This window comes from Dipteris shenzhenensis, chromosome 25 (genome assembly GCF_047967505.1).
Source record: "Dipteris shenzhenensis isolate YYH24624 ecotype China chromosome 25, Dip_SZ_1.0, whole genome shotgun sequence".
Classification (NCBI taxonomy): domain Eukaryota; kingdom Viridiplantae; phylum Streptophyta; class Polypodiopsida; order Gleicheniales; family Dipteridaceae; genus Dipteris; species Dipteris shenzhenensis.
In genome coordinates this window covers 34,209,506-34,233,071 of record NC_141620.1, presented here as the reverse complement: position 1 = coordinate 34,233,071, position 23,566 = coordinate 34,209,506, and the positions used below count along the sequence as shown (strand labels likewise).

At 42.9% G+C, this 23,566-nt stretch overlaps 1 protein-coding gene across 1 annotated transcript; it reads right to left on the bottom strand.

Annotated features, from left to right (window-relative positions):
• Nucleotides 1–13,293: 13,293 nt before the first annotated feature.
• LOC147885786 (peroxidase 31-like) lies at nucleotides 13,294–16,049 on the bottom strand. The gene is made up of 4 exons (XM_087396560.1): nucleotides 15,080–16,049; nucleotides 14,596–14,790; nucleotides 14,332–14,497; nucleotides 13,294–14,223 (listed from the first exon to the last, which is right to left on the bottom strand). The coding sequence occupies exons 1-4, from the start codon at nucleotides 15,329–15,331 to the stop codon at nucleotides 13,811–13,813; spliced, it is 1,026 nt and encodes a 341-aa protein (XP_087252686.1). The 5' UTR covers nucleotides 15,332–16,049; the 3' UTR covers nucleotides 13,294–13,810.
• Between the last annotated feature and the right edge of the window lie 7,517 nt (nucleotides 16,050–23,566).

Genomic DNA, 23,566 nt, shown 5'->3' with positions numbered 1-23,566 from the left:
TCGGGTTAGTGGGCCTAATCCAACAGGGTTAGGGGGTCCTCGGATTAAGGGAAGCAGGCAAACATGGGACCAGAGGACTAGTTGGCTATATTTAGCCAGCGCTCTTTCTAGAGAGTGGGATGCTCTTCTATATAAAAGTGGCCAAGGCTATTGAGTTAGCATTTTAGTGTGTTGACACCACTGGAAGGTCTGGTCTGGACCATGAGCTCTACATGAAAGATCCTATCTCTACATGGCTGAAACATGAGATATTATGCCGAAGGTTCCTAGTAGATGGTTCTGGGTTTATGGGATGCCAGAGTTATGGGCATAGCCTTATTGGGAGTCTAATTTCTAGCCTGCGTGCTCAGGGGTGGCTGGGAGGTGGGTCACCTGCTGGTCTAGAATCCTAGCTCTACAATGCAGATCATGAGATATTATGCCGAAGGTTCCTAGTGGACGGTTCTGGTTGTATGGGATGCCAGAGTTATGGGCATAGCCTTGTGGGAGTCTAATTTCTAGCCTGCGTGCTCGGGGGTGGCTGGGAGGTGAGTTGCCTGCTAGTCTAGAATCCTAGCTCTACAAGGCAGTTCATGAGATATTATGCCAAAGGTTCCTGGTTGTATGGGATGCCAGAGTTATGGTGGGCATAGCCTTGTGGGAGTGTAATTTCTAGCCTGCGTGCTCGGGGGTGGCTGGGAGGTGAATCACCTGCTGATCTTTATTTCGTTTTACTGATTGTTCTGGACTGTGTTTAGGTTTAGGTCCTATTGTGGATGCATCAGTTGGTATCAGAGAAGCCCTCTACGAGTTCAAGTTTTGCGAGGTATGCCCTTCGAAGGGCTACATAGTGAACTGTTTCTGCATGTTACTGAAGTTGTTTTGAGGTTGGAATCTGAGAGAATTGTTGAAGTGTGATGATGGGAATTATTCACAGTAGGTTTTGGACGTATTACAGGAGGTCTTGTGAATTCATGAGGAAGCAATGAGGCACACAATGTCAAACTTTATTCCAGAGGGTTGTGTAACCTGTAAAGGAGGGACTTGTACATTAATTGTGAATTAACAGAGCAGGATTTAAGTGCAGAAGCCTACTGCAGTGAATTCGCAGGTCTATGGGAGAGATATTGCAGATGTTTGCCTTGAAATTCAGGGTGAAGGTGTTTTGATGTTCGAATCTGAGCGAATTGTTGAATTATGATTATAGGAACTTTTCGCAGTAGGTTTTGTTGCAATAAACCCCAAAGTGGTGTGTAACATGTGAAGGGGGGGACTTTTGGGGACTTTTACATTAATTGTGAATTAAACAGAGCAGGATTTAAGCGTTGATTGTTAGAGCAACTAGAATGTACGGTCGAGATTTTGCAGGTGTTTGCAAGTGATTAGCTGTTGAAGATGACTCCATCGCAATTGAGGATGGGCTGTTGGGACAGAAGTATTCATGCCATAGTTAGCAGTCTCTGCTGTAGCTATCTTGTAGGAAGGTAGAATCACTGTAGGGTCATGAACTGTAAGTTCAGACTGGTTGCTGAAGGCCTGGATGCAGGCTGTGCGACTAGTTGCTGTAGTGTGGGATTGGGTGTCGGAAGCCTGGACAGGTGGTGTGATTGGATGCTGAAGGCCTGGTTGGGCTGCCCCGATTCGCAGGAGGACCAATCCATTAACGGCAGAGGGGTGGACTGGTAAGGACTGAGCTGTAAGGGTGTGGTGCACAGGGATGGCAGCTGATCTGAGCTGTTCCTTAGGTTTCTTCTAGGCTGATGACTTCTGAAAAGCTGAGCTTGCTTTGTGAGCTCTGGGGGAAAGCTCTGCACTGCTTTAGATAGCTTTTACAGGATGGATTTTAGAGGCAAGGGTCAAAACCCACACCCCTGGTTGTTAGTCTACACACCCGCCTACTCTATCGTTGCCAGCCGATCCGACCCAACAAGGAGTGTCACAATAGTTTGCGAACGAAGAAAGGTGCATACCAGCAGTTTTCACACTGAGTGCTCCCTTCCCAACAGCAACAAATGATTCTCCCTTAATTCGAAGTTGCAGCAGAGGAGGATATGTTTGGCAGCAAATAACCTCTATGAAGCCTTTGTCTCCCTCTTTTTCCTCAGCAGCTGCCTCTACACAGCAAGCCACTCTGCTCTTTCCCCTTCTTTTCCCACTCGTCTACTTGCTGAATTCACTCTCTCTGCTACCTCATCTATCCCCTACGATGGCTGAAGAAACTCATGCACATGAGGAGGCTACAACTAGTGTACCTCAGCCTCAAGGAGAGGAAGGCGATGAGCTGGGCTTTGGAGTAGAGAACCTCGCGACAAAAGAGCAGCAAGCAGAACTGAAGGCTGAACTGAAGGACCATTTCGAGAGGACTAAGGACATGATGACAGCCCAAACACAGATAGTTGCGCAAGCCATAGTTACAGGCTTGGTAGCGGGAACTGGTGCGACTATTCCTGTGGCGCCTTCTTTCACCCCCCGAAATCTTCTCAGGTGAGAAGAGGAAATGCAATTCTGAGTGCATAGACACATGGTTGAACCGGTGGCAGGTACAAATGGTGCAAGGGATGTTCAAAGGAAAGGCGTTGGTCTATCAGAGGAGAAAAGCCAATGACCTGGGCTGATTGAAGACAGGAATTCCTTCAACCTGAGGATGAGTTTGATCTCCTCACAAGTTAACACGCTTGAACATGGACAAAATACTTACCTGCAAAACTTTAGGGACCCACAACCCAAAGCCTTGTACATGGATCCTATCACCTTATGTGGGTTTTCATCAATGGATTTGCAAATGAACATTAACTCAGGTGAATAACAATCACAGTAAGGACCTTGAGGATACCTTGAGGATGCACTTAGATACACCAAGATCTAGGACGATCCTATACCATACCTTAGCCTTTAACCTATGTGTTCATGGCACCATATCTCAACATCCATTGTCATCTCAAGTCCACGTGCCAGTTGATGCATATTTCCCTCACAAGCCTCTGGAATGGTGCCATGGGTACTACTATAACGAAGGGGAGTTGTTCATAGCAATCACACGCTACCGCACATATTCCAAGCTAGAAGAAGAGACTTTTGACTTCCTAGGGCCACAAGTCCATAACGGTTGGGGTTGGCGGAGTTTTAATCCCAGCCATTTGATTTACAAACATCCGTAATCGTAATATAAACGCAAACGTCCACCGGCTAAATTACAGCCCTCATTTTAAAACGTAAAATATACTTAAAACAAATTAAATTACATTTTTATTTCATATAAGAAATATTTACATAAAACCGGACGAGCCGGTAAGCTTCCCCCCAAAACTTTGCCAACTGACAAATCCACCATCCCCCAAAACGTCGCCGGCGCTCACTCATCTTTAGCTAGCGATCGATTCGAACCTCCTTCACTCACCAGCCTTTCCTCCTCTTCATCTAGAGCCAGAAAAGGCACCTCAACCAGACACCTAGACACACCTCCCGACTCACTCGCTACAACCCCCAAGCCACCAATTGACACAACACCAGCAACACCCTCCCGTGAAGCATATTCACCCACATAAGCACCACTACCTACAGAGTCATCGCCCCCAACTCCCAAACAGAAAGATGGATGATCAACCCCCTCCATCCCAGCGAAAATTTCCCAAAACACCCATCGCAGACATCCCAAAAGCCAACACATATATATAACATGAAACGAACATCCCCGCGAAGCAAACATTCCTACTCCAAACCACCGAAGCAGCGCAAAGATTCTCAGAACGACCAACTGCAAAGCTCATCCGCTCATCATGACCCAGCAGAAGTAGCGATCAGCATAGCAGGCGAGCAGTCCCTCACCCGCATCCCCGACTACCAAAAACCCAAATCCACACAACTAAAACCATCAATACACAATTCAAATAATACCCAAGAGAATCCTATGATCCATTCCAATTGAACGGTCTACAATAGAAATCCCAAAACGAAACAACTACCTAATCACAAAACAATTGGCCCACACAAACATGGACACGTGTCCAACTACCCACTAACTCATGCAACCAACAATAAGACTACACGTGTCAAACAATTAACCAACACAGGTCCCCAACCACACGCCTGCAAACCCAGCTCTAAAACCAAACAACCGGACACATAACTGCTGGAAAATCCACCAATTCTCGTGTCCATCCCCCTTGCACAACCATTGATGGTTGAAAAGCGGCATCGGTCACCGATATCCAGTCGAAAATCGGGCCACCCGTTCTCGGCCTACGACCGATTGCTGGGTGGCACCGGTTTCCTCCCAGGAATCGGCTCCCGATGTTGATTCCCTACCCCTTCAGAGACTATAGCTGACGTAATCGCAAGTGCATAAAGAAGGCCGAACAAACTCTTCGATACGTAAAGGAATGCCATTGCTTCCTTTGCAGACACAAGGGCCACATGCGAGGATAGTGTTGGAAGTTGAAGGGTGAGGTAAAGACGGCTCCTTTGACCAAAGTCAAAGGGCCCCTTTGACAAAGGTAACACTATCTCTTCCGTTCATACCACTCTGTAAGGTGAAAGTCCTTGCAAGCATGGTTGTAACTTCAATAACTTTAGACCCAATGATCTCATATGTAAAGACGATCATGGGTAGGACATTGCTCTAGGAGTTCTCATAATTTCTTGAACACTAAACTTGTGCATATGTTAGGGGTTCTCCAACTTCCGTAGGACATATAGGCTTGATTAATAGGCTATAGGAAGCTATAGGAGTCGATAGCTCCGTAGGACATACAGGCTTGATTAATAGGCTATAGGAAGCTAGCCTTTAATGAAAACTGACCCTCGTACTGGATACCTCCAAATATGCATAGCTAAGGAAGACATCTATAAGATGGTATTTTGGCTAGGTATGGCCATTATGAGGTTTTAGTACTCCCTTTCGGACTCACGAGTGCTTTTGTAGCCTTCCATCAAATGATGAACGATATCTTCATGAATAGCTCTAGGAGTTCTCATAATTTCTTGAACGCTAAACTTGTGCATATGTTAGGGGTTCTAATGCACCCAACTGACCCTGTCTGTGAGTCTCACCTCCAATTGTTTGAATATTTACGATTGGGGAATATTAGGAAAAGTAAGTTTCCTTGGGGTGCTCTGCTATTTTAAAGCACAAGGACGGAAGTTGGAGGATGTGCATAAATTGCAAAATTTGTATAAAGTTATAATCAAGAGTCGATAGCTCCATAGGACATATAGGCTTGATTAATAGGCTATAGGAAGCTAGCCTTTAATGAAAACTGACCCTCGTACTGGATACCTCCAAATATGCATAGCTAAGGAAGACGTCTATAAGATGGTATTCCGACTAGGTATGGCTATTATGAGGTTTTAGTACTCCTTTTCGGACTCACGAGTGCTTTTGGAGCCTTCCATCAAATGATGAACGATATCTTCATGAGTATCTTGGGAAATGGAAGTGGTTTTCTTAGATGATATTATCGTATACTACAATTCTCTTGATGAGAATGTTGAGCATCTCTACATGGTGTTAGTGACACTAAGGCATGACAAACTGTATGCGAAAGAGTCTAAAAGTGGCTTCTTTTGTAAAGAACTTGTATCCTAGAATAAAAAACTCTTTGGTTTAAAATTTCCTGAGAGGTCATGAGCATTGACCATGATGATCAAGAGGTGTTGATTGGCCTATTCCTCAAACAGTAAAGCAATTACGTGCGTTCCTAGGATTCATTGTCTTCCTTAGAAAATGAAGGATTATTCAAAGTAACCGAACCAATGTCCAACTTTCCTATCTCCTTGAATGATAAACTTGAAGAGGCTTTTACCGGATCCCAACCGACCATTCGCTGTTGAGGGTGATGCTAGTGATTTTGCGGTTGGCGTAACCCTTTTCGAGGATGACCAACTGGTGGCTTTGCAGAGTTAAAAGCTAGATGATACCCAAGTTTGTGGCTAGCTAGGAGAAGGAATTATAAGGGGTTATCTATGCATTGACATTATCTATGTGGAGCCAGGTTTATTGTATTGATGGACCATGGGTCTTATCAAATACGTATGTACTAGGTTGGAATTGAGGGAACAAATGGGTAGAATTTATGCAAGAATTTGATATGGAAATCGAGTATAGGAAGGGTAGGTTGACCAAGATTGCTGATGCATTGAGTTGCATTGGTGAGGTAAAATGCTTTGAATTTTATCAAGATAGGAGTTGATCTTAATGATTCCTTAACAGATCAAAAGCCAGTATGGTCGATATTGGCAATAGGTCTAGACAAGGAGCTCCACACAAATAGATGAAGGCTCAAGGGTCATACCATATGTTCAAGTCAATTTCAATGCCATATATTCAAGGGGTCATACTATAGACCAAGACTCAGGGGTCATACCATGTGTTCAAGGGGTTATTCCATATGTTCAAGTAGAGTTCTACATTTGGGATGACTTGTTCGATTAGCGAACTATTGTACCATGAAAGATTTTGATTAGACAACTAATGTGTGACAAAAGATTTAGATTAGACAACTAACATGAGATTGAAGAATGAGAAGGCTGGGCTCAATGAACTCTCTCCCTATTTAAGTGCAGTACAGACACAACTAAGAGCCCATTATGAAATCTAGCCCCAAAACTCTATACACAGATCCAAACTCTGTACACCGATCCACCTACTGCAAATCTATGGCATACCCAAAAGACTTTGGAATGCTTTTTTTCTATCTGAAAACGATGTTGGATGGCATCCTCGTAGAAACAGACTCGAAGAAGGAGGAAAATATCTGCAAGGAGGATATGCTTCGGTGGTGGGTGTATTACTTGGAGTCGGCACAGATGATGATTATTAATTTCCCTGGCTATTATTTTTTCTACTCCTTTAAGGTACTTTTGTTAAGCTCATGACGTAGGTTTCTTTTGGCAGGACATGATAGAGGCTCGAAAATGTATAGAGCGCAAAGAGCAGGATGAAGAGGACCCCTAGCAAAAGGAGGAGTTACTATGGGCGTATAAGTCGACAGAGTCAAGCAAGTAGTGTGTGATGCGAGTGTGAAGAGATATGCCATAGTGCAGCAGATTGGCCTCCAGAGCTGGGAGATGCTTGCTATAGAGAGGTTGATAAGATAGTTGGGAGTCTGGAATTTCTTGAAAAAGCAAAATGTCATTGTGTTTTGAAATAATAAAAATCTTGCAGACATTTCTTGAACTTGTGGATATTCTCATGGTGCTCGTAATACCTGATTTTGTATCAATCTACTTCCATGTTAGTACTTAAATGTTTTAAGTAGCCCGGTAGTTGAAATCTAATGATTAACTATACCCCAGTCTAAAGGGCACTAGCACTGTGCAATAAATTTTAGGATAGCATGGCAGTAGTGTAGGGCTAGCACAGTAGTAGTGCAGGATAAGTTATCACCAGCACGGTAGTTGGTTGCACTAGAATATGAATAGCCACTAGCGTGGTGGTTTGCTTCTATTATTACAAGATGAATGGATTCGTTATGGAAAACTAGCACACTGGTTGTTGGGATATACTAAAAGCAAGCATAGGATGAAATTAGATGGTTAATGAAACCATAAATAGTCTAAAGGGCATTGTTTTAGTATAGCATTGTGCAACAAATTTTAAGATAGCATGGCAGTAGTGTAGGGATAGAACGATTTGATGGTTAATGAAACGATAAATAGTCTAAAGGGCATTGTTTTAGTATAGCATTGTACAAAAAATTTTAGGATAGCACGGCAGTAGTGTAGGGATAGAATGGTAGTAGTGTAGGATAAGTTATTGCCAGCGTAGTGGTTGGTTTGCACTAGGATATGAACAGCCACTAGCACGGTGGTTTGCTTCTATTATTACAAGATGAATGGATTTGTAGGATGTGTGGATTCATTATGGGAAACTAGTGTGGTGTTTGTTGGGATATACTAAAAATAAGCATGGGTTTTACCGTTTGGGATTTACAAAAATAATTTAATAAAATCAGCACGGTGGTTGTTTGGGATATACTAAAAAGACGCAGTCTCAATACAAATTCCATTTTGTAGGACAAGTGAACATATTGTTTTCTTGCAATAAGACTACATACAATTTCTTAGTACTATCTCAGTCATCCTCGTCCACCGCTCCAAGACACCCCAAGATGTGCTCATGCGTGTCTAAATCCAATTTGAAGACACTCTTGCCCTTCTTTCCTTGTGGCATAGGTTGCATCTGGAACTTAATAGCTCTTACTAGATGAGAGTACACACATGTTTGTGGACTCTTATGTAGCAGTCCGTAATTGTGGCCTCTCTTGGATGTTTTTTTGTATCAAAAAGATCTGACTACTACATCCCACTTCTCATAGGTTGTTCCCCAATCATCCTTAAATGTTTCCCCAACCTTGTATATAGGTTTTGTGCACAGCAATAGAAAGTATGGGTCATCTTCCTCGTTCTCCCCAGAATCTGCGACAACTGCAAAGTTATCTCCCTCTTCTAGACAGTTAGTGAGGTCATCAAAACTCTCCCCAAACTGTGGCGAGTCGTTTGTCTCTCCATTTGGATGTAGAGGAAAAAATTGAACTTGCTCCCATGTCTTCACAGTTGCAATGTTCTCACAATTGTCATGACCCCCTATAATGCACGCACTACAAAAAAAAGAAAGTTTTCTCGTTTTAATCACTTGGTTGTTTGAAAAGCCCCATATACTGTGCAGATCACGAACTCCTTTAACTTTCTCGCAATCGTGCCGGCTTCTCCTTTGCACTTCATCCACTTTCACTTCATGGAACACTCTGTGTACTATAGTATTCTTAAGGCTTTGTTTACTGTATGTTGAATGTGCGCCTGTGGAGAGGTTGGCTGTAAGCCATGTTACAGCATCATGGGCATCATTGAGTTTTTCTTGAGGGCATGCTAATTGGTGTTTAAACAGAGCTTACTTAATAACAACACCGCATCCATCATGTTCACCCTTGCCATGGCTGGACCCAAAGAAATTCCACATCATGTCTAGACCGCGGTCAGGGATTTGAACCTTGAGACAAAGTAGAATCCATGTGTTGATTTAAATTGAGAGGCAGCACCATCTGACCACACCCAATGTTGTTTTATATTTTCTGCATGGGGATTTTTCTTTTTCAGCCATTCCCAATGCAGTAGAAAGGCATGCTGCACAAATAGGGTGTCATGTTCCCTATCATCTGAAATGTAGAAATGGTAAGTGCATTGCACTAACTTGGACTCCTGTGAGTCAGCAAGCAGATTGGCATCAGACGTGGAAGAATCAAGCAAATGATTGTACTTGATATGCACAATAATTGTTATCTACTTGTTGTACTAGTGAGCACTTTGTATCTCATCTTGTTCTTGAAAATAATAATTTTCTGCAAAATCTATGACAAATTCAATAGTGTCACGAGGAAAATTGGCAAGGCACATCCTGAATTGCTTACCCTGCCAGTTGGTCGTGAAATTATGAAGCACATATTTTGGGATGGATTGAACCACGTGATCTACAAGCTCCCTTAGCTGGGTGCTCTTATATGACAGTAGCCATCTCTTTTTATGAGATCCTTCAACATTGGCAATTTCAAATCTCCTCCATTTTAGAGCAATGTGGTTGTCTTCCCTCATTTCATTTGGATAGACATTGAATGTCTTCTTCTTCAGCTTCAAACTGCAATGCTTGCATGTGCCACAAATGCATTCAATCCTTTGCCACTCATGGTCTCCCTTTGGATAAACCATTGGCTCCCACAGAGACCTCAGGCTACAAAACCTGCCCTCCCTTGCAACACATGATGAGGATCTAGGTGGCCTATAGACTACACATTCATTGGGGAGGCATGGGCATCGATCCTCATGGAGCAATGCTCCAACACGACCAGATCTCAAGTCATTCATAGCTTGCCGGGCTTGGTCAAAGTCTATGTGTGTTTTGCAACAACAAACATTCATGTCTTTGAGTTTCCTGATGTACTAGGGCTTACAATGCTCAAAGCTCCTCTGTCCAATTGAAGTGTCCGGATTTTGATCCACAAACTCGAGATACAACTCTGTCTGCTAACCCAACATGCGGGAACAACAGAACAATGAGCCCCCTTTTTGCTACTACTAAAAGAATACAAAACACATTCTAATTAAAGTATATAATGAAGCAAAACAAATTTCAACCACCGCACTGGTTTAGGGTAGTCATAATTTCAATCATCAGGTTGGTTTAGGACAATCACAATTTCAACCATCGGGATGGTTTAGGACACTATCACAGTTTCAACCACTGGGATGGTTTAGCCTGATGGTCTCAACTTCACATATTAGACAAAAACAAGTATATTGCTTTTCATTTTTGAATTTCACCATTAGAAAATAACATTATGTTGCTTTTCATTTCTGAATTCCACAATTTAACAGTGATATGATCCGAATAGCATGAAATTAAATTTAACGAATTTAAGTACTAAGAAACAAAATAATTTCAACCATTGGGCTAGTCAATAACTAATGTCTGTTCAATCACGCTGGTTCAGGACAATCACATAGCTGGTGATTGAGCTGAAGCAGCCACAGTTGCATGATGTTCCAACCACTGGGCTGGTTTAGTAAAATAACAATATATTGCAAAATATATTGTTGTTAATTTCTGCTCAACCATGCCACTGGGCTGGACAACAACTAATGTATGTTCAACCACGCTGGTTCAGGACAATCACATCACTGGCGATTGAGCTAAACCAACCTACGATTGCATGATGTTCCAACCATTGGGCTAGTTTAGGACAATCACATTTAGTCCAAGCCTAGTTTAAGAAAAGAAACAAGTAAACTATCCCAAAGCTCAATCACAAATAACCATCGGGCTGGTTTAGGCACCACTATAGTATCTGCGTTGTATCTAGCATGTGTATGATGTGCTCCTCAAACACCTTTCATCCCATCCACTTCTTACAGATGTCCTTTCTATTTGGAGAAACTCTCGTATTTTTGTGCCAAAACGTCGTCACTGTAGCAATGACTTCCGCACTTAGGTTGTCTCTCCTTTTCTTGCATTTTTTTAAAGCCCACAGACTTCTTGGATCGGGATGATTGTGCATTGCTTCTACTCTACATTCAACCGCTAGAGCACGTTGGTCCTTCTGATTGACAACATCTTCGACATTGTGCGCCTAAGCCATTTCTCCTTTGTTCAGGGGACACCAACATAGCTAATGTCACCCTCTGTGCAGCTAGTTGATCTAAGCTGTGCACCCCTTTCACTTTATGTAGGCCATTTCTCAGGTTAGAGAGCACCACTCTTGGGCGTGCATCTCCCGAGGTGTTGGTAGGGTTGTTACTCTACAAACTTTAGGTTGTAGGCTAAAGCTTGTGAATGAATGGCATGATGTTGCTGCCTTGAATGCTCCCACCAATCGTGACACCACAGCTCGTGTTCTTCACTCCGATGGCAATGATCAAATGCGTGCATCTACAACCGCTTCTTGATGCTACTGCTCTGCAAGGATTCTTCTTTGTTCTCATTGTTTCTCCCTTCGCAGATGTTGCAAAAGTGTCTTCCGTTGCCGATTCAATACTGTACCAGTGCTTTCCTCGACCCACACTCTATTCCTTGTGCCTTGACCTAGCTTTTCGGCTTTCCTGTCTCGCAGCCTCTATTTGCTTCTCTTGTAAGCCATGGCGAGCTGCATGTTGCAAATACTTAAATCTTCCAAGATTTGATGGGCGGGAGGTGTGAAAATTCAAAATTCGCAGGAGTAGCGAAATTTCAGCCACCAGTTCTTTCCCCTTCGACGATACATGGCAACAGAATTAGATATCCCAAACGAGTGCAATCTGGCCTAAAATGCCTTAAAACACAAATAGGCCAAAGGGCATGCTCTCGGGTTTGATGCTGTGTATTATTAAATACAATGACCTTCGACATGCTTATGAGCCATAAGCAAGCAAGTGCATGGAAAAAGAAACAATTCAAAATTGTAAATAGTGTTGGATTTGTTAAAATATCTTTGCACATGCACAAATTGCACTTTTCCAACTTCTTCCATTTTAGGGTGAATCTAGATACCAATACCAACTACTATCAATGTTTTAAGACCACCATGCACTAGTCCAAATAGTTTGGATTCCAAATTTTCAATCCGTTTTGATTTTTAACAAATCAAAAGAAAGTTATGGAGTGTGCCCTCAAAGATCTCATTTAGGTGTGTCCTTGGGTTGAGGAGAAGCTCACGTAGTGTACTTTATAATGATCACTTAGTTGCATGTATGTATAGAACAAAATCTTGATGTTTTTGAATAAATTGCTATATCCTATAGTCTTCAGGATGCATGCTTCACATGCAACATAGCACTTATAATGCTTTAACGGTCTCATTACAAATCCTTATTCCATAATTTTTTGCTCTCACATTTTAGTTGAAATGTGTACTACAACTTGAAGACAAAGTTTGCCGAATTCCGTTGAGCAATGCATAAGTTATGGGTCATGTAAGATACACATATACAGAAAAGTCCCTGAACCTCAACAAAAATGGCTACACCCAAGCAAACAATGACCCTCAAAGTCAATGATGGTGATGATGCATGCATCGACATATCTATTACTTGTCAATATAGTCCGTCCTTTTTTTTTTAAACTGGTTACTTGTTGTTCCCGGCATGGGTGCTCTTGTTTTAACGGTTTTCATCATGTTAATGGAATGTTAAAAACTACTAAGAACTAGACGAGAAATTATTTGGGGATACATCTTCAAGCACATACCCTAAACATTCAAGAATTTATGAGAAAGCTAATTGGCCTCAAATTCAACGATGGCGATGATGCATATGCATGCTTGTTTTAGCAGTTTTCACTTGATTTTTTATTTGCTCGAACAATTTCGCTCAGAGTTTGGGAATAAGCTTTCTTTGTTTTTCAAGAAAAACCCTCAAAACTAAGACTCCTAACTCACAACTTGAGATGGGGTGAGGGAGCTACAAATATGAAATTTCCATGCAAAATATAACAAAAAAGCCTTGAAATTTACCGATTTTAAAACCTTCTATACTTAAATTTGAAGGTACTTTCTAAAATTTTCCGTTCACCTAACATTAAACCTCAATTTCTCACTAACATTGTTTGGAACCAAGAATCCTAAGGCACAACTGGAGTAGGTGTGAGGGAGCTAATAAATATGAAAGTTCTAAGCCTTGAACTTTGCAACTTTTAAAACCTTCTATTTTTAATTTGAAGGTTAATTTTTAAAATTTGCCATTCACTTAACATCAAACCCTCGATTTTTCATAAACACTGCTCGAAACAAAGACTCCAAACACAACTCGAGTGGGCATAAGGGAGCTAACAAGTATGAAAATTCCGAGCAAGAATGTATCTATAATGCCTTGAAATTTGCAGGTTGTTGAAATCTTCTATTTTCAAATTTGAAGGTCGATTTCCAAAATTCACCATGATTCTCTTGACATCAAAGCTCTATTTTATGGGAAACAAGAATCCTTGAGGCACAAGTGAGTGGGGATGAGGAGCCGACAAATATGAAAGTGAGAGGCATGTAGACCCAGTGTGCTAAGCCAAGTGGAGAGAGGGAGAGAGAGAGAGAAGCATTTCACCAACAAGGCCAAGTGTGTGAGTGTGTGTGAAGCACTTCACCAAAAAGTGTATGTGTGTGAAGCATTTCACCATCAACGCCAAGTGTGTGTGTGTGAGAAGAAAAAGTGTGTTTCTTTTCACCCCATAAAATAAAGTATGTGAAGTTCTATCTTCACCTTCATCTTCATCTTCATCTTCATCTTCTAGTTCTCTTCATAATTTTAACCTTATCTTCATCAAAGTCTTCATCTTCATTTTTTCCTTGATCTTCATCTTCATCTTCATTTGCATATTTCGTCAAGTGTTAATGAAGGCACACTGTTTGCGAACCTCGCCTTGGCTGCCAGTCTTCACTCCCACCAAGCTCAGTTTTTGCACTGCCTTCGTAAACGCTCCGAAGAAATTTGCCTCCGACTGCGCCATCCAACTCACTGTCCCCTTCGTCCTCGCATCCGTCCATAGCACCTGATCTGACTCCAGTAGCCCCAGCCCTTCCTGCAAATTCGTGAAATATACATTGTCGAACTCCTTGGGCGTCGTCACGTCGTTAAATGCCACCACCGTCGGGTCCAAATTCACGTTCGGACACGCCCCGCGTAGCTGCATTGCGTAGCTCATGTTCATCGTCGGATCCACCGCGTTGCCGCTGCTGAAGCCGTAGATCCGCTTCAGGAATTGGCCGCAGTGGGAGAAGCCCACCGTGTGCGCACCTGCATATGTAAAGATAGCACCACGTTGGAGCAGGGAGGAGAGTCGAGAGCGCGAAGTAATTTAAAAACGGTGCTTTTCAGCAGCGAGAATGCGACTGTGAGACTCACCTGAGAGGATCACCATCTCGTCTCGTGTAAATCCTTTCATCTGGAAGAGGTTCGTAAGCTGATCGACATTCATGGTAGCCACTGGAAGATTTCCAGGCACCTCAGAAGCTAACGATACACGCCCATCTTTTCGCCCCTTCAATACATCCCAGAAAGGGCCTCCCACCTGCACAACGGCCGTAAGCACGATGCCATTCACTCTTCTCTGCGAACCTGCCCTCTAATACTCTTATGTTACACGCATATAGTAACGGGGAACATTACCAGTCCTACAAGGTCTCTTGTGGCAATCGATAGAATGTCGGCACACGACACCACTCCAGGGCACACTTTCTCTACGGCAGTCTTAGCTCGTATAACAGCATCAAACCCATCCCCTGGCAATGAGAGGTTTTCGTCTGCATCCTTCTCAGCCTTATTGTTTTGAGTCGAAACTAACAGCACGGATGCATCGCAACCCTGCAAAACCAAATTTATGTCAATGACTTTCTAACAGGTTTTCGAAGACGTACATAACGACACTCTTTCGAGAATTCCAAAGTCGCATTTTTCAATTGTGATCCTTGACTCCTCTGCAGAGATCGATACATGTGATTCATAAAGTGCATAGATAATTCTGGAGGGTGAGGATATCATATAGCGCCCCTAAAAAGATATGAGGAATTATTGAGTAGAAAAGGGGCAGGAAAGCGATGCCCTTAAAAAATAGCAGACGGAAACGAAAAGGGGCAAAGGAAGAAAAGAGAACCTGAACAAAGCAATCGTGGAAGAAAATGCGGAGAGTTCCAGCTGCAGTAACAAAAGCTTCCTTCTGTTTCTGAACCATAACATCGTGGATAATATTCTCGACTTGGGGGCAGGTTTTGCGATAATAGTCCACAGAGAGCTGAGCCAATCCTACTTGAAGCAACGAGAATGCGAAAAGAGCAGCAAGCATCTGCAATGCAGCCTCTTCCCGAAACTTCGCACAGCAAACACGACGAGAACAAAGTGACTCCATTTTTTGACTGAGGCAAGAGAGTTAAGACTGCAGCTGGAGAGCTGACGATTATCACAGTGGGAACAAAGAGGCGAACTAGTGAAGAAAAGCGGTTCCGGAAGGAAGAGGAGTGGAAGTCAATCTAAAGATTGTTGGATAAAGAGAGCGACGGGGTAACCGTCTGTAGTTGAGGGATCGCTACGTAGAAACCTGGGCAGGTCGGAGCAAGCTTGCGAGAGCTCACTTCTATCTTGAATCAACGGGTTGCTGCTTCTTTTATGATCATAGTCTCTGTCGCCATCTCTGAAGCGTCTGGTGGTGCAAGCTACACTAGATTAAGGAAGTGCATCGATGCCCAAGATCGGCACAGCGGGGAGGGAGTTAGGCCGCCGCTCTCTTCCACCTTGAATCAACGAGTTGCTAAGTGTTTTGTGATCGCATCTCAATCGCCATCTCTGAAGCTTCTTGCGCTTCAAGCTACGCTAAAGGAATTAGTGCAGCGATGCCCAAGATATTATGCACAGTGCAGCTCTCTTCCAGCTTGAATCAACGAGTTGCTAAGTGGTTAGTGATATCAAAGACGCGATCGCCATCTCTGAAGCTTCGTCTGCTGGAAGCGCTACAGTAGATGAAGGGAGTTGCATCGATGCCCAAGATGAGAGAGAGAGAGAGAGGGGGGGGTAGCGCTGACAACGGCATGAATCGTGCGGAGGCTGCTGCGAACTGAGCTTCATCACGAGGCGAACAATCAGGCAGCTGCACCACAAAACAAAATAGGAATCATCTGCAAATTGCAGGTCACAGCAGAAAGCAAAGCTTTGATGTTCGAGCACGAGAGAGATTGAAGGACAGCCAGAACGAATCCATTGTTGACTGCGAGTGTGCTTTTGTTGATTGATTTCATCAACCCTTTTGGGTAGCTGCTGCCAGCTGCTCATCAACCCTTTTGCTCAGCTGCTTCTTCACATGCCGCATGTGTGTTTCGTGCGCATGTTCACGCGTCCCTCCCTTAGAGCAACTCCCCGTGTCAACCCTTCGTCTAACCATACCTCCGCCCTTAGAGCGCCTCCCCGCGTCAACCCTGAGGCTGTTTACCCTGCCACATCAGCTGCATGGCATTGTTGTTTTTGCTTCTCCCCGTGTGTCGGCTGCCCCACGCTCGACGTTCAATCCAACCGGCTACTCCTTGCTAGAGGATGCACCCAACCGGTGGAAGAGAGTGGAGATAGTGGAGGGGCTCTCATCATGGCACAATTGAACCAGTTGGCATTCAACTGCTGGGCTGGAATTGCCAAAATCCCCCCCTTTAGGCCAGCAAGTGTCCATTGCCAGGCCACAATGCTAGATGAGCATTTTTCTTTCACAGGGATGTGATTTTCCCTTGCCATCTGGGACTGGTCTAGCCCTACCACAAGGATCCCCTCTTAGAGAGCATTCCCGTGACACTGCATTCGACATTTCGAAATCCTAGATCAACTATAAATTATACTTTCCACCATCTAGGCCATCATTCCAAGGGCTCACATTTACCAACATCAGGAAAATGACAGAGAATAAAAGGGCAGTCTCGAGATGAAATGAACAACAAGGCTATTTTCATGCAAACAAGGCATGGGAATGTCTCTCCAGCTTTCATCTTAGAGCTCTAAATCATATGATGAGTGAAACTTTAGGCTTGTTTGCAAAAGAACAGGATAGAAGACATTAACTCCATCTCCCCGAAAGTCTCTTCTTCTCTATTTTCATGCCTAACTTTGCCCATATCCCTAATGTTACGCATGAAAATAGGAGCATATTTCATGGCTTTTGGCTATTCCTTGCCCCTTCGCATATTTCGAGAGAGCATTTCCTGAAGGTAGCAATTCCCTCTAAGCATGAAAATCTCATCTCCATTTTGGAGACATTGCGGGCAAACTTAACACAAAGTTTCACCTCAAATATATGTGCTATCATCACGCAATTTTGGGCCAGGAAATTTGTTGTGTTCTCACATGGCTTTCAATCGTTCAAGATGAAAACTCTCAAATGTTGCTTTGAGCATTGCAATAATGCCCTTTTAGAGCACATTCGTACATCGTGGAGCTCCTTCATGAAAAATTTGGCCTCAAGGACTTTACAAACCAGGCACCCATATTGTCTAAGTATGGGCAACATGGGCATGCCCTAACGTGGTTGCCACTCGGCATCTAAAAGGGGGAGGGCCCATCAATGTAGATAGCCTCAACCCCTTGCCAATCCAGACTAAAGCCTTTGATGACAATGGCTGCCAGGTTTGGTTGTGATTAGCTTAAAGCTATAGGGTGGTGTGTTTTGTCATTGTGAATTTATTTTTTAAAATCAAGAACCAACTGGCATTATGTACCCTTATGTATGAACTAAAAGAAAGAAGACCTAGTGAGGTAGAATTGCATTTCCATTTGTTATGGGAATGCTATACTATACACGGCATCTGGCAGTTCATACAATAGTGGCTTGATCAGGTGCACATTCACATTCCGGTATAATGGAAAGTTGTGCTACTTGGAGACACATCTCAAATGAGCGACTCCCCAGCCAAGCTTTGGCACCTAATAAGAGCGGTTACATTGCAACTTATTTGGAAAATTAGTAACTAGGTTTTGGTAGCCAGTCTTTTTGTCATCAAGCACCAAACTACTAACTCGAAACTAAACTTGAATCCTAGGATTTTATCAAAATTTTTAAGGGGAAAAGCGAATACATGAATAAGGCGATGCTCACATGGACTACAATCATATGAATAAAAGTGTCGATATCTTTTGATCTTGCATCGAGCTTGGATTTCCTTACTCCCTCGCATCAAGAACATGCATCACACAAAGAGAGGACTATTGTAAGAATTCAAATTGAAAACAAGTAATTTTGAATGGATGAGAGAACCATGAATATCTGGGGCCATCTCTCCCAATCTTCACCTATCCAGAGTACCAAAGAAACATGATGAAAGGGCCAAACATTTCACACCTTATTATGCATGTTCCACACCCTAAGTCCATCACAACATCACCTTTCAATAGTAGGGGATTTCTTATGTTTGCCATCTGATATGTCATTGTTCGAATCTACATTGCTTTCCCATTGTCACATGGCTTGAAATTAATATTATCAAGAACAAGCTAAAAAATGCAATGACAATGAGATCAAGCTTGTTGGTGAAAATTAACATCTGCACTAGGCCCTTAAACAACCGCATCATGTTCCTCAGAATACAGTTCCTTAAAACTTTCAGATTTTGATTCCATAAGGAAGCACCTTATCACTCAGCATTTCCTTGTGAATAACAAAGGTACTATAAGAACCAAAGTAACTCTGATTAATGCTAAAACTTTCTTTCTTAGCCACCTCAGTAGTAAAAGAGACTTTCAGCTTATTCTTTTGCTTCTTATTTTTAGAGGGTGTAAACTCTCACCTACAACATCCTGTGTGAGAGTACTCTCAACGGAAGCAAAACGGAAGAGAGAGAGAGAGAGAGAGAGAGAAACAGAGAGCCACACAAGTTTTGGTGGGTGCAGAACACCCTAATCTTCTTTTTCATTCATTTATATATGTGTTTGAGTATTGTACATAACTGGGGTAAAGGCATAGTGACCTTTAACCCCCACAACCTCCCACTTAAAGAACAATGTGCCTTTAAGGGAGAACAACCATTGAGCATACTATCCAATGCCCATCAATACACGACAATACTCAAACCACTGACTAGGTAGACTCTTCGTCAGCATATCTGTAGGGTTATCATCTGTATGAACCTTGACAAGGTCTATGCGCTTGTCCTCAAGTACCTCCCTGATGAAATGGTACCTGACCTCAATGTGTTTGGTCTTTGCATGAAAGACCGGATTTTGTGCTAGTTGAATAGCACTCATAGGATCACTATGCAATGTTGGTACACCTGTATGAATCCCCAAATCTCGCACTAGCCGATCAAGCCATATAGTCTCCTTGCAACCCTCTGTGGCTGCAACATACTCAGCCTCTATGGTAGACAAAGCAACACACTTCTGTGCGCGAGACATCCACGACATTGCACCACCTGCAAAGGTGAAGACATAACTAGAAGTGGATCTCCTACTATCCACATGCCCTGCTTAGTCTGAATCTGTTACCCAAGTACACGCACGTCTCCTCTACCAAAGCAGATGCACATCTCCTTGGTACCCTTCATGTACCTCATGATGCACTTAACTGCCTCCCAATGCCTCTTTCCTGGATTAGCCATATACCGGCTAACAACTCCCACTGCAAATGCAATGTCTGGCCTAGTAGCTATCATAGCATACATAAGACTCCCAACTGCTGATGCATAAGGAACCTTGGCCATCATGGCCCTCTCCTCATTTGATTTGGGACTATCTGTATGACTCAGTTTCACATATGGAGGCAATGGAGTACTCACTGCCTTCCCCCTTCCATATTGAAACGCTGCAATACTTTTGTAACATACTCCTTCTATGAAAGCCAAAGGAGTGTCCTACTCTGATCATGCGTGATGCACATACCAAGAATATGACCTGCAAGTCCCAAATCCTTCATATCAAAGGCCTCATGCAGGAGTATTAGGCTATTATCCTTAGCCCTTTTAGTGTAGAGGCAGTGATCAATTTCACTCCTTCTTAAACCATGGGAACGAATGAAAGTATCAAACTTCTGATACCATTCTCTAGGCGCTTGCTTAAGACCATAGAGGCTCTTCTTCAGCTTGCAAACTAAATGCACTTTGCCCTTTTCTTCAAAGCCTTCCGGCTACACCATGTAAATTTCCTCATGCAAATCCCCATGTAAGAAAGTTGTCTTGACATCCATCTGCATAAGCTTCATATCCTCTGCTGCCACTAGTCCAAGCATGCATCTAAGTGTGGTCATCTTCACAATCGGAGAGAATATCTCATCAAAGTCCACACCTTCTCTTGCTTGAACCCTTTAGCGACCAAACGGGCCTTGTACGTAGGCACATCATCACTTGTGACCTTCATATTGTAGACCCATTTACATGGCAATGCTTTCTTTCCATGTGGCAAAGAAACCAAGTCCCAAGTCTTATTATTAATAAGTGAACTCATCTTTGATTGCATAGCATATTAGTCACATTTGGCTCATCATTTCCACCAATAGATAATCCATGATCTACCCTTGATTGTATACCTGTGGGAGTACTTAGTGGTACCATTTCTTGCACATTTGGTGCATGGACAGCTTGCTGTCTATCAACATATGCAAGTGGATTCATGTCTCCTCATTTCCACATCCCTCATAGGTGCCTTATGCATCTTCTTCTCATTAAAGGCTACATCATGGCTGCATATGATCTTCTTTGCTTCTAGATCCTAGAGACGATAGCCCATCTCTCCACTTTCACCATAACCCAGAAAGATGCATTTCCTAGACTTAAGATCTAGTTTCTTTCGAAGCTCTTTTGGCACATGTGCATATGCCTCACACCCAAATATATGCAAATGAGAGTAAGAGGGCTTCTTGCCACTCCATGCCTCTTCAGGAATACCACCATCCAAACTCTTACTAGGTGATCTATTGATCATGTGCACTGCAGTCTTCATTGCCTTAGCCCAAAAACCACTAGAAAGACTTGCATTGGAAAGCATGCATTGCAACCTTTCTTAAATGGTACGGTTCATCTTTTCTGTAACTGGATTTTGCTCTGGAGTACAAGGGGATGTGAGCTCCCTCTTAATCCCACATGTATCACAGAAATGCTGAAAGTCATGAGAGAGATACTCTCCACCATTGTCAGTGCGTAGGCATTTAAGCGTTCTACCTGACTGATTCTCAACCAAGCCTAGCCATTTCTGAAATACCTGGAACACATCACTTTTTCGAGCTATAGCATAAGCCCATACTTTCCTAGTTTCATCATCAATGAATGTCACATAGTATTCAGCCCCGCCTAATGATCGTGTAGGCATGGGACCACATACGTCTGAATGCACCAAATCAAGCTTTTCAAACTCTTTCTTTCCCCTTCTTTTATGGGCTGATTTAGTCTGCTTCCCATAGAGACAGTGCTCACAAAATTCAAAATCAAAGAAACTTAAATGCTATACATAACCCAAGCGGCATAAGAGTTTCATCCCATTTTGGCTCATATGGCCCAACTGGCAATGCCATAAAGAAGTGCTTGGCTGCTCGGTTATTATAACAACATGATCAAACACCCCTGATACATGTAAGGGATACAAAGTCCCACACTTGGCACCCTCAGCCAAAAGCATAGAGCCCTTCTAAATTTTCCAACTCCCAGAACCAAAGATGGTCTGAAAACTAGCATCATCTAGCTGATCCATTGAAATGAGACTCTTGGTCAACTTAGGCACATGTCTCACATTTTTCAAAATAAATGCAAACCCATTTGTAAAAGAAAACTATATGTCACCTACTCCCACTATGTCACATGCATAGTCATTTCCAAGATGCACACAACTTGTCTTTCCACTGTCATAAGTGGAGAACCATTCCCTATGGGGAGTAACATGGAATGAAGCACTAGAATCCAAAATCTAATCCTTGGAATATGCATCATCTGAAGTGGTAAGCAACTCTACAGATAAACTAGACATGAAGAGAATGTCATTGTCACTGTCATGTGTGACTGCATTGATCTCCTCGATCTTCACTTTTCCTTTGTCCTCCCTTGGACTCTCTTCCTTCTGATTTGCACCCCAATTTGCATTTTTTTTCTTATCCTTTTGCTCTCTTTTAAGCTTGTAGCAATCCTTTTTCATGTGGCCCTTCTTGCCACAATAGTGACACTCAATGTTCCATGCCCTGGACTTGCTACAGGACTTCCCTCTTTCTTGAAACTTCCCCCTGGACTGTGATTTGCCCCTTTGTACATTTAAGGCTGCATCCTACTTGTTGCCTTCCATTGACTTTTGTCTAATCTCCTCGGCCAGCAAGCTACCAACCACATCATCAAAGTGCAATACTCCACCAGGTGCAGAGTTACTAATATCAGTACGAAAAGTATCCCATGAGGATGGTAATGAGCATAAGAGAAATATTGCCCTCATTTCCACATCGAAATTCAGCTTTTAAGCTTGAAGCTGACTGAAAATGATATTAAATTCATTCAAGTGCAAAGCTATGGATACTCCCTCCTTCATGTGCAGCTCAAACAATCTCTTCCTAAGATAGACTTTGTTTAAAGCAGTCTCTTTCTCATATGTAGCACACAACTTTTTCCATAAAGCTTCCGTAGTCTTTTCAGTGACTACGGTGAAATAAACTCTCTCCCCAAGATGAAATCTAATGGTAGACTTTGCCAATATGTCCAACTCATTCCATTCATCTGTGGACATAGGTACAATCCCTTGCAAGGATTTTATCTGCTTCTTTTGAATAAGCATTAGGGGAGAATTGGGGTCTCAAAAGGGCCTCATAAGGAATGGATTAGAGAATGCTTGGTGGGCTAATGCAAGGGGATTGGAGGGTCCCAAAGAGGCCTAACCAGCCCAACCTAGGTGGGTTAAGCCCACATTTGAGCCCACCTCTCCCCCCATCAATGAGGAGAGGGGGCCACTTTTTGAAATTTGAATTTCAAATTTTGAATCTCCCTCCCTCCCTCCCTCTCTCTCTCCCTCCCTCCCTCCCTCTCCCTCCCTCCCTCCTCCTCCTCCCTCTCCCTCTCCCTCTCCCTCCCTCCCCCTCCCTCCTCCTCTCCCCTCCTCCGTCTTGCTCCTCCTCCTCCCTCCTCCCTCTCCCCTCCTCCTCCTTTTGGCTCCTCCTCCCTCCTTCCTCTCCCCTCCTTCTCCAGCCACCCAAGATCCCTCTCCTTTGCTCCTCCCTCCTGCCGTATGCAATCCTTACCTTCGAGTCAAAATATGAACGAACTTAGATTGATTGTTAGACAGCTAAATAAGTTGAAAGGATTAAGCGAGTGGATGGTAGAGGAACTCACAAAAGCTCAGCTAAATACTAAGACCTCAGAGCTTGCAAAGGTCTTTAGGCGGCCAAAAAAGAAGGAAAATGGGATGTCTTTCGAAATGGCAAGGCTTTCTTAAGAGACTTCAAAACCAAGATCAAATACCCTCACTCTATAACTGATCTATGATTTGCTTTTCTTTCTATCTCAATTTCCTTTTGTTCATCTTTATTATTTGAACAAGTTGTATGTGTTAGAAGTAATATTGACTCCATTTACTATAATATTAGATGCATATCCATATTAGGAGATAAGTTATGATCATGCATCTTTTTTGTAGAGGTAAGTCCTTAGTACGAGGC